The sequence below is a fragment of the Mauremys mutica genome, chromosome 3 (assembly GCF_020497125.1).
Source record: "Mauremys mutica isolate MM-2020 ecotype Southern chromosome 3, ASM2049712v1, whole genome shotgun sequence".
NCBI lineage: Eukaryota > Metazoa > Chordata > Testudines > Geoemydidae > Mauremys > Mauremys mutica.
Genome location: NC_059074.1, coordinates 132,277,340 through 132,289,395, shown reverse-complemented (window position 1 = coordinate 132,289,395; position 12,056 = coordinate 132,277,340). Strand labels below are relative to the sequence as shown.

The 12,056-nt window shown below is 42.4% G+C and overlaps 1 protein-coding gene across 4 annotated transcripts in view; it reads left to right on the top strand.

Moving 5' to 3' along the window:
• The window catches only part of PCNX2 (pecanex 2), a 245,881-nt gene that overhangs the window by 24,037 nt on the left and 209,788 nt on the right, over nucleotides 1–12,056 (top strand). For all 4 annotated transcript variants that reach the window (XM_045009100.1, XM_045009098.1, XM_045009101.1 and 1 more), the window contains 3 exons: nucleotides 4,693–4,840; nucleotides 5,012–5,157; nucleotides 6,482–6,575. In XM_045009100.1, the coding sequence (XP_044865035.1) occupies nucleotides 4,693–4,840; nucleotides 5,012–5,157; nucleotides 6,482–6,575 (388 nt within the window). The remainder of the gene's footprint in view (nucleotides 1–4,692; nucleotides 4,841–5,011; nucleotides 5,158–6,481; nucleotides 6,576–12,056) is intronic.

Below are 12,056 nucleotides of genomic sequence, written 5' to 3'. Positions count from 1 at the left end.
ACTTGACTTGCTTTCTTCTTCCTTTGTATCCTATTCCTCCTGTAATTATCTTCCGCCTTTTCATTTTTCTGACCCCTATCAAGCTCATTAAATCCTGCCCTCATCTTTCTCCATCTCGCTTCATCATGTGTTGTGGGTTTGCCAGTCAAGTCTAGTGAACAGAGCACTCGACTGGGACTCTGGAAACCTGAGTTATATTCTTAGCTCTGCCACTGGTCCGCTGGGTGATCTTGGGCAAGTCACATCTCTGTGTGCCTCACTTTCCCCATTGGTAAAATATGGTAATGATTCTGACCACCTTTGTAAAGCATTTGGAGATTTACTGGTATATAAGCTGTTTCTGAGCTAAGTGTTTTTACATACTTATTCACCATAGTGACTGAGGGCAGGTCTACACTAGAAGTGCTCCATCAGCACAGCAGCGCTGATGCAGCTGGGCCACTGTCGTGCGTCTGGTGAAGACACTCTATGCCAATGGGAGAGTGCTCTCCCATCAACATAATTACTCCACACTGCGAGAGGGAGAAGCTATGTTGGCGGGAGAGCATCTCCCACCGACGTACTACCGGTGTGGACAATGCCTAAGTCGCTGTAATTTGCTTCGCTCATAGGGGTGTCTTTTTTCACACTCCTGAGCAACATAAATTAGATTGAATTAAGTGGTAGTGCAGACTGCCCTGAATCTCTTTTACTTTTGAAGACTCTTTTGTCTGAGGTTTGCAAAAGGTACTCGCCACAAAGACAATCCTGTCTCTGCTGATTTTAAGCTTATGCTTAGGGATGGCAATTTTGAAGAGATAAGCATATCTGGGTCTCTAGAGGCAAAGCTAAATCAAAATCAGATCTAAAATCTTAAAATTGCCATTATACATATGGATGTCAGGTTCACCAAGCTACCCTAATCACCAACTATATTATTTCAGTGCTTTGATCTCATACAGAAACCTAGTGATTAAAAAAAATGTGGCGGACATGAGTGTAGAATCTCATGGACTGGGAGGCAGGGGTCAAGCTACTGCTGAGGGAGAGGGAGCTCCTGAAAGGGGAAGAGGAGGGCCAGGCAGAGTGAGCTGATCTATGCCCTGCCACTTTAAATGCCAGGGCCCCACAGCCCCTGCATACACACACATTCAATAAAGCACACTACAGGGTGAAATTCTGCCCCTATTTAATGTTTTGCCATTAACTTTAGTGGAGTTTTGCCATTGACGTCAGTGGAGCCAGGATTTCACCCCAGGACATGATGCAGATAAGTTGCTCCCCACTAGCCTGAAGGGGGAGCAGGAACAAAATGTGTTTTTCTACGCTGTCACACTGCGCACCTTGCGGCATTAGTATAGGACCAGACTTAAGATCTCATGTACTCCTCAGAAAGCTGGACCAAAATTCTGCAGCAAGATCCCGGGATTCTACTACATTGTGGTGGATATTCTGTCTCAGCCTCACATACATTTTTTAAATGTGTTTTTTTGCACCTTTCAAGGCAGTTTGGGATTGTGGGAAAAGCATATTAGCTAGACCAGGGGCCGGCAACCTTTCAGAAGTAGTGTGCCGAGTCTTCATTTATTCACTCTAATTTAAGGTTTCGTGTGCCAGTAATACATTTTAATATTTTTAGAAGGTCTCTTTCTATAAGTCTATAATATATAACTAAACTATTGTTGTATGTAAAGTAAATAAGGTTTTTAAAATGTTTAAGAAGCTTCATTTAAAATTAAATTAAAATGCAGAGCCCCCCAGACTGGTGGCCAGGACCCGGGCAGTGTGAGTGCCACTGAAAATCAGCTCGAGTGCCGCCTTCGGCGCACGTGCCATAAGTTGCCTACTCCTGAGCTAGACGTTTCTGCTGAAATGATCAACAGTGAAATAATTAAGACTATTGTCAATTAAAATGTCATCCTTAGGCCTCAGAGTGCACACTCTGAACATTTCACACGTATCTCAGAACTATTGTTTTCTGCTGTGTACAGTCGTCTTACATTTACAAAATTATCTTTGAAACCATAAGGGCTAGAAAGGTCTAATATTTTAAATGAAAGTTTATATTCCAGAGTGCAATTATCCTGAAAGGAGTAGATTCTGCATCAGAGGAATTACAGAATAAATGACACCCAGAATAGACAAGTGCAAGTCTGTAAGATAAGATACAGATTTCAAATCAGATGGGCTTTAGTCTTAATATTATTTAGGTATTGGAATTGTTGCTTAAATTTAAAACATATTATTAGTAGAGCTGGGCAAATGTTTTCAGACAACTGTTTTTTGCCCCAAAATGCAGATTCATGAATTCATAATGACTTTGCCAAAACATTTCTGTTCAAACTGCTCCCCCCAAAAAACTGAAAATATTAAAATGATTTGATTTTTTTTATTTGAATTTTACTTCCATTTGATTTTTAAAAAGGTCAATGAAACAAGACAAAATTAAAATGTATAGGAGCAGTGGCATTTCAGTTTGCATTAAAATGAGGACAAAACTAAACCTATAAGACTGGGCTAGAGGCAGACACACTAAAATCAGGAGCATAAACAGAAGAAACCCTGGCACACCAATCTAAAATGGAAAAAGCAGAATTCAGAGAAATATTTTAGCTGATCACAGCAGCAATAGATTTCATTTAAAATTAGCCAAGACAATAAGACAACAGCCAAAAAATTTAGACAATCACATTGTGTCAGACAGCTGAATTGTCTATATGCAAAAATTGTACCAGTTTAACTATATTGATGTAGTTAAAGCTGTACCCTTTAGTGTGGTTGCAGTTATACTAGTATAATAGTGCTTACAGAGGCATATGTAATTCCCAAAGGGAAGGGGAATAAGCTATACCAGTGTAAGGAACGTGTATATCTGCATCCACACTAGAGGGTTAAACCCCTATACGTATACAGGTAAAATGTCACACCCTTAACTGAAATAGTTATATGGGCATAAAAACTGTGCAGACCAGGCCTTAGTTATCTCTGTGCAAGTGATTAGAATTTTTTTCCTGAGCTTGACTTAGCAATAGCAGCAAAGAATCCTGTGCATCCAACAAAGTGGGTATTCACCCACGAAAGCTCATGCTGCAAAACGTCAGTTAGTCTATAAGGTGCCACAGGATTCTTTGCTGCTTTTACAGATCCAGACTAACACGGCTACCCCTCTGATACTTGACTTAGCAATAACTCTCAGCAGCTCCATCCTAGTGGATTTGAGTCAGAGGAAGTACATTTCCAGGTATGCAAGTACTTACTGAAATGTAAACTCTACTAGATTGTCTGTTGCCTTTTTATGTTTTTTTTTATCATCAGTCATTTTTATTTTTGAATTTTGGCATCCTCTTGTTTCTCATGTGACAGATATTTGTTTAAAGTCTGTGTTTAGCAGTTTGCTCAATGAAAACCATGAAAAACAAAATGTAGGTTAGCTGACAAATTACATTCGAATATTGCATTATTGACTGAACTAGCTCCAGGGTGCAATGTGTAAAAACAGATCATGAAATTTTTTTTTACTAGGAGTCAGTTTGTAAACAATAATAATTTTCCATCCAGACTGTAAATGTATTTGTTAGTTTTTGCAAAAATCGGTAATACTTTCTGCATTTGTAAATTACATCATTGACAAAGTTGCATCTTAACATGCAGAAGAGATGCGGAGAGGAAAAAAAAATGAAGATTTTAATTTTAACTATACTACTGAAATTTAGAGGAAGAATTGAGCTGACATTTTATGAGTCATCAGATTAATGTTTATTCATTGGCAGAGACTGAAGAACCATTTCCCCCATGTTATCTCCATTCAAAAATTGAAAGTACAAGTAACTTCCGTGGAGAGAAATCAGCAGGAATCACTATACTAAAATCCCATTGCAGACCCTCTTGGCATATCTTTCTAGTGCTAGGAGCACTAAGAATTGCCATTCATTTTTATTTATTATTAATCTTCACCACTTCAAGGGAAAGAGAATTGAAAGACTTGAGACCTGGAATGGAAAAGAGTGAGACTTTTTCCCCCCTTCAAGCCATTAAATCATCAAACAAAAAATCTTGTTAATTGTTTCAGCCCTCAAGTCAGCATTAGGCAGTGTGAGACCAATTAGATTAATATAACCTTTTTGTTGGCTATCAGTTATTCTTAATCCATGAACAACCATAATTCCCTAGGGAAATGGATTTAATTAGGCTTCTGCAGCCTCCTGTCCCCTGTTGGAGTATAGTTATGAGATTATGGAACACTGTATCAGCTGCATAGTTAAACTAGGGTGAGATTTTGTGCTTAAAGTGCCATTTAAATCACTAGTTAAACAGGGAATGCACAGATTTATTTTCAAATGGGACTGTTTGACTAAGGAGTAAAAATTTGATTTTCTAAATACTTTTGACACTTCTGCCATATTTTCAAAAAATGGGCCCTTTAAAAAAATTTCTTACACATAATGGTCTGGAAGTTAAGAGTTCAGGGAGGTTCAGCCTACATAGAAGCACAACGCAGGGTAACTTGTGCCAAAAGAAGAACCCAGTAATTCTCCTCTTAGCAGTTTACCTTATTTACCCCAACTAATTTGTTTTTCACCAATGGAGGCCAGTTGAGCACTGCGTCTTTGGACAACTTTCCCTTAAAAATGCTCTTGTTCTGAAGTGAATGAACAGAACTCTTTACGGTGATCTGTGTAGAACGTCTCCCTTCTTTATTCACGTATCTTTCAGATAGCCACACAACAGAGAGAAAAGAAGAAATGCTGGAAACAGAAAAGCACTACAAGCATGTTTCTAAACAGGAAAGATCAGATGTACAAAGTCAAGATTGGGCTAGTGCTAGTCCAGTGCTACCAGAGCCTGCCCAATTTACAGCACAGTAAGGGCAGTTACTTTATATTTTTTGTACTTCAAAAGCATGATGATGCGAGCTGTTCTGTGTTATTGAGTAGAATTGACGTAAATTTTTAATTAACCCCCCTCTCTCTCTGTTTTATTGAGAACAAGAAAAAAGTTCCTCATAGTAGTTTTGAAACATTTTTGTGTCAAGTTACCAGGGCAACAGGCAACGGCAGATAATCTACCGGGTAACTTCCCAGCAAGATAGTTCTGTCTTGCAAGTTATAAGTGGACCTGAGGCTTCAATGAAAGATGAAATATCCGTGGACGCGATGCATGTGTTCATAGATGAGCATGGTAAGTTTATGCAGCTGTAACTATTAAACCATGAGGAGAGATTTCTAAAGAAAACTCAGAAGTTTATCTCAGACCTGTATTTGTCTGACATTCACTGTGGAGCTGAGTGTATTTTTCTGATGATAGCTTAAAAGACAGGTTTCTAGTGTGTTTTTTGTGGATGCTGAAGATCTGATAGAATTTCTTGTCTGAGTAGGGAATTACGTCTATGTGCTTGGCCAAAAGGTTCCCATCCTTTGCTGTCAGATCTTCAAGCTGAGTGTGAATAGGTGATGGTTTAGATGGCAGCCATCTCCCATCATATTGGGGCTGCCTTCATTCAGAATGGTGGTCTGCTACCCTCTCCAGGATATTGAACAAATGGACTCCTTTCCCCATCAGTACCTGACTTTGGTGCAGGGAACTCCCTGGGGACAACAGGCCACACCGAGCAGCAGGGCCACTCCACAGCTACTCTAGGCTTTGGGCTGAAATAGTTCTAGTGGCTGTTGTGTTCCAATGCCATCTGCCTTGTGGGTTACTGGCCAAGTGCATTTCTGTAGTAGCAGATCCACAAGTCACTTAGGCCCACATCAAATCGCCCTTCCAAAAAGCAGAAAAGAAGCTCCCATGAAGCTGGGTTTCATGGCTCCTGGGATCCTGTCCTTTCTCCCCTCTCACTCCTGTGTAGCACCACTGCAGCCTCTTGCATGCTGTGGACCCTCGTTCTGCATGTTTGTGGGAGGGCAGCTGTGGACAGGCCAGAGGAGTAGTATGCTTATTCACTGGAGGATCACTGCCCATAACATATAAGTATGTTAGGTAGGCAATGGGGATGTAGTAGACCATGGCTACCCACCTTTCGCCTGATTCTCCACTGCTATGTACCTGTCATCTACACTTCTGCAAACATGAACAAATCAGAATGCTCCACTCTTATACTTCTGGTAATGTTTTACAGTTACCTTGCTCACCTATGAACGGCTACACAGTATTTAAGGTACTGTCAGATCACGCCCCCCTATGGTTAGATTGGGGCAAGAGTCCATTTCTTCATTTGCACAGAGCTCTCTTACTCTGCTCTTACAACAAGGAACAGAATTTTGCCCTTAATATCTGTATTTGTGTGGCTTTGTCTCCAGTTTTCCAGTGTTTATTTTAACATGTATTTGTTCTATGATGTTTTAAAACACGTCCACACTGCCAATCACAAATATAAAGAAGCAGTTAGAACATTTGGTTTACAGATACTTTTCTTTTTGACTGAGAAAACCAGATTGCTACTAAATTGTAGGTGTAAACAAATAATTTACATCACTTAACTGATACTTTTATGTTTTTAAAGGGGAAATTAGATCCTGCTATTTAAAGGCTGGCAGTCAGAAGGAAGGAAATACTCGATATCAGACATCAAATTATGATTGTATTTCTGATGCTCAGTAAGTAAATTCTTATTTTTAAACATGTTAGACTTTTCAGTGCTGGAGGCTACAAATCCGATTATAGCTGTGAAAGAGACATGTGATGAGTAAGAAATGTGCTAATCTGTTTTAGAGATGTCAAGGCATGCAGATTTTTTTTTTAATTTTATGTAAAAGGGGGGGAGGGGAAATGACCATGTTGTAAGGATATCTATAAGGAAAAGGAAAATACCCGCTATGGTTTGTTTTTCTTATCAGCCAGTAATAGCTACTTTATATTTAGAGCTGTCTTTGGGGCTGTAATTAAAACATATTGGGGTAGGTCTAAACTTTCAGCTTATTGTCCTATTGCTTATTTGGCCTTGCCTACTGGCCTTTTATGGATCTCAGCAAGTGAGCATGCTTTTGCAGGCTCTAGGATATGAACCCTCCTAACTGTCTGAAATACATAATGGCCATCATGCCACTTCAGAACAGGACCTAAACAATGTTTGGGGTTTTTTTCTCAAATTGGTTTTAGAATGACCCATGTTGATTACTTCCACTTCCTAGTGTTCTCCCATCCCTTTGTCTGTTATGCTCCATGTTTTTGGATTTTTGTATAAAAGTTCACAAAGGTGTTTTTCTATGTCATGTTGAACAGCACCCGGAGAACTTCAGGACCAGGCTGGGGGAGAAGGCTCATTGGTCATGAGGCATAACTATTGTTTTAAAACTTGTTTTTAAAATGAATGTGACATTGGGCATTCAGAGGAGACTTTGCAAAGATGCCTGTGTTGCCGTGCTAGGAACGGTGATAGCTTAGTGGAATGCTGTAACAGGATGGTCTGTCCCTTTAAGGTCCTGGTACCAGCAGCCCTTTTCAGACTCAGCTGGGAGGATGTCAGGTGTTTTCTATAAAGAGCTGAGAGAGCTGCAGGAGGGACATGGGTGCCTGCAGTAGGCCCTGAAGCAGGAAGGATTGAAGGGAAGGCATGTCCTCTTCTCAGCACTGACAGAGGCAAGGGGAGAAAGCCTCTGGAAACTGTAGCCCATGCTTTGTTTTGATGTTTTGCTTAAGATTTGTATTTGAGTTGATAAACTGTGCCCAGAGGGAAGGACCTGAAAGTTACTTGGGCATGGCATTGTTTTTCATGGGATGGTGAGGGAGCCCACTAGCCCTGCAAATGCCCTTTTACTTTCAACTGTCCCAAAGTTTTCTTCTGTGGACTAATGGAAAGCTCATTGAAAATAAAGAGAGAGAACCTGAGGCCAAATAGCTGGAGCTTGAGTTGAGAGCATACTATACTCTAGGACTTCTGTAGTCAAGGGACTTTTAACTCTTCTTTATCCCCAGTCTGCAGTATAGCAGTGTATCCATTCTGGGACTGCTCCTACAGCTTTAGAGCTATCGTAGTCTGTGGCTATTGAAGTCTGCATTAAAAGGGAGGGGTTGGGCTGTTGAGCCTGTGTAGTTGTGAATCCACTGATCCTACCTACATCAAAAGAGACCTCCAGGTGCTGGGGTAGATGAATCCCAGCAGAGAACTATTCTGGCATGCACAAGAGATGTGGACTCCCACATCTCCCAGTATGACTGCTCAGAGCTCCAGTATGAAACTGCAGAAAAACCTGAGAGTCTCTGGATTAAGTATAGAAGTGTGAGCAACAGGAGTGATGTCGTGGTGGGAGTCTGCTATAGACCACCAGACCAGGTGGATGAGGCTTTCTTCAGGCAACTAACAGAAGTTACTGGATTACAGGCCCTGGTTCTCATGGGGGACTTCAATCACCCTGATATCTGTTGGGAGAGCAATACAGCAGTGCACAGACAACCCAGGAAGTTTTTGGAAATTGTAGGGGACAATTTCCTGGTGCAAATGCTGGAAGAACCAACTAGGGGCAGAGCTCTTCTTGACCTGCCGCTTATAAACAGGGAAGAATTAGTAGGGGAAGCAAAAGTGGATGGGAACCTGGGAGGCAGCGACCATGAGATGGTTGAGTTCAGGATCCTGACACAAGGAAGAAAGGAGAGCAGTAGAATACGGACCCTGGACTTCAGAAAAGCAGACTTTGATTCCCTCAGGGAACTGATGGGCAGGATCCCCTGAGAGAATAACATGAAGGGGAAAGGAGTCCAGGAGAGCTGGCTGTATTTTAAAGAATACTTATTGAGGTTGCAGGAACAAACCATCCCAATGTGTAGAAAGAATAGTAAATATGGCAGGCAACCAGCTTGGCTTAACAGTGAAATCCTTCCTGATCTTAAACACAAAAAAGAAACTTACAAGAAGTGGAAGATTGGACAGATGACCAGAGAGAAGAATAAAAATATTGCTCAGGCATGCAGGAGTGAAATCAGGAAGGTCAAATCACACTTGGAGTTGCAGCTAGCAAGGGATATTAAGAGTAACAAGAAGGGTTTCTTCAGGTATGTTAGCAACAAGAAGGTGGTCAAGGAAAGTGTGGGCCCCTTACTGAATGAGGGAGGCAACGTAGTGACATAGGATGTGGAAAAAGCTAATGTTCTGAATTCTTTTTTTGCCTCTATCTTACGAACAAGGTCGTCTCCCAGATTATTGCACTGGGCAGCACAGTATGTGGAGGAGGTGACCAGCCCTCTGTGAAGAAAGAAGTGGTTCAGGACTATTTAGAAAAGCTGGATGAGCACAAGCCCATGGGGCTGGATGCACAGCATCCAAGGGTGGTAAAGGAGTTGGCTGATGTGATTGCAGAGCCATTGGCCATTACCTTTGAAAACTAATGGTGATTGGGGGAGGTCCTGGATGACAGGAAAAGGGCTAATGTAGTGCCCATCTTTTAAAAAGGGAATAAGGAAGATCCAGGGAACTGCAGGCAAGTAAGCCTCATCTCAGTCCCTGGAAAAATCATGGAGCTGGTCCTCAAGGAATCAATTCTGAAGCACTTAGAGGAGAGGAAAGTGATCAGGAACAGTCAGCATGGATTCACCAAGGACAAGTCATGCCTGACTAACCTAATTGGCTTTTATGATGAGATAACGGGCTCTGTGGATGAGGGGAAACAGTGGATGTGTTATTCTTTGACTTTAGCAAAGCTTTTGATATGGTCTCCCACAGTATTCTTGCCGGCAAGTTAAAGTAGTATGGGCTGGATGAATGGACTATAAGGTGGATAGAAAGGTGGCTAGAACATTGGGCTCAACGGGTAGTGATCAATGGCTCTATTTCTAGTTGGCAGCCGGTATCAAGCAGAGTGCCCCAAGGGTTGGTCCTGGGGCCAGTTTTGTTCAATATCTTCATTAACGATCTGGAGAATGGCGTGGATTGCACCCTCAGCAAGTTTGCAGATGACACTAAACTGGGAGGAGTGATAGATACGCTGGAGAGTAGGGATAGGATACAGAGGGACCTAGATAAATTGGAGGATTGGGCCAAAAGTAATCTGATGAGGTTCAACAAGGACAAGTGCAGAGTCCTGCACTTAGGATGGAAGAATCCCATGTACTGCTACAGACTAGGGACCGAGTGGCTAGGCAGCAGTTCTGCAGAAAAGGACCTAGGGATTACAGTGGACGAGAAGTTGGATATGAGCCAACAGTGTGCCCTTGTTGCCAAGAAGGCTAATAGCATTTTGGGATGTATAGGTAGGAGCATTGCCAGCAGATCGAGGGACGTGATTATTTCCCTCTATTTGGCATTGGGGAGGCCTCATCTGGAGTAATGTGTCCAGTTTTGGGCACCACACTACAAGAAGGATGTTGAAAAATTGGAAAGAGTCCAGCGGAGGGGAACAAAAATGATTAGTAAAAGCAGCAAAGAGTCTTGTGGCACCTTATAGACTAACAGACGTTTGGGAGCATGATCTTTCGTGGGTGAATACCCACTTCGTCGGATGCATGGCTCCCACTCTGAAAAATGATTAGGAGGCTGGAGCACATGACTTATGAGGAGAGGCTGAGGGAACTGGGATTATTTAGTCTGCAGAAGAGAAGAATGACGGGGATTTGATATCTGCTTTCAACTACCTGAAAGGGGGTTCCAAAGAGGATGGATCTAGACTGTTCTTAGTGGTAGCAGATGATAGAACAAGGAGTAATGGTCTCAAGTTGCAGTGGGGGAGGTTTAGGTTGGATATTAAGAAAAACTTTTTTACTAGGAGGGTGGTGAAGCACTGGAATGGGTTATCTAGGGAGGTGGTGGAATCTCCTTCCTTAGAGGTTTTTAAGGTCAGGCTTGACAAAGCCCTGGCTGGGATGATTTAGTTGGGGATTGGTCCTGCTTTGAGCAGGGGTTTGGACTAGATGACCTCCTGAAGTCCCTTCCAACCCTGATATTCTATTCTATGATTCCCAATAACCTATGTTTCCTTCTACTTCCTCCTCTAGAATACTGCACCAATACTGCTATTTTTGGCTTTGTGGTCCTGTTATAACTTGTTACTTTGATTGGTTAATTACCACAATTGTGAATGCTAATCTAGACACTCCACAACCATTTATTCCAAGACACTTCTTTACTCTAGGGCTCATCTTACAGTCATGCTGGTTAACACAAGTTACCCCACGACCACAAATTGGATTCCAGATAAAGCCTTTAGAGCAGTGGTCCCCAACATGGTGCCCGTGGGTGCCATGGCGCCCGCCGGGGCATTTATGTGTGCCTGCCTAGTGCCTAGCAGGGAAGAGAAGCCACGGCCCTGCGCCTGCCGGGGACAGAGAACTCCCAGGCTGCAGGCTGCGGTCGCCGGTGTTCTCGGTCCCTGGCAGGCGCGGGGCTACGGCTTAAGCTGGAGAGAAGCCGCAGCCCCATGCCTGCCAGGCACAGAGAACTCTGGGGCTGCAGGCGCCAGTGTTCTTGGTCCCCAGCAGGCGCGGGGCCCACCTAGTGCCGAGCAGGGGAGAGAAGCCGGGGCCCCGCGCCTGCTGGGAACAGAGTACTCCGGGGCTGCGGGCACTGGTGTTCTCTGTCCTCGTGGCTTCTCGCCAGCTTCTCTCTGGATTCATATATTATGTCATATTAAATATGATTTTTTAATATATTATTTAATGTACATATACAAAATTAAGCCTTGAAAAATTGTTGGCGCCCGCCACACTCTTCTGAAAACATGAATGTGCTACTGGCCACAAAAAGGTTGGGGACCACTGCTTTAGAGTGTTCTGTGCTTGCTGGTTGGTTATAAGCAGTGCTAGATTTCTTCCTTTGTGTGGTCCTTTCAAAAACAGATTTATAAAGCATGCAAAAGAAGAGTGTCACGTATGAGAATAGCTTTTAGTTCTATTTCATAATTTACAGTGCGTTGTCTGGGAATTTTCTGTGATTATGATCAGTGTCATTTTATAATTACATTCTTAAAGCCTGTTACTGTTGTCCCAGGGTAGCATCAATGATGCTGAAATCTTGATGATGTCATCGTCTCACAGAAGCAGTACTGGATTTGAAGGTTGCTTCTTCTTGATGCTGTGTTCTTTTTTGTTGTTGTTCATATCTGTCTTGCCTCTGCTGCTTACTTGCTGGTAGAGGTGAGATGAGCAGGCTG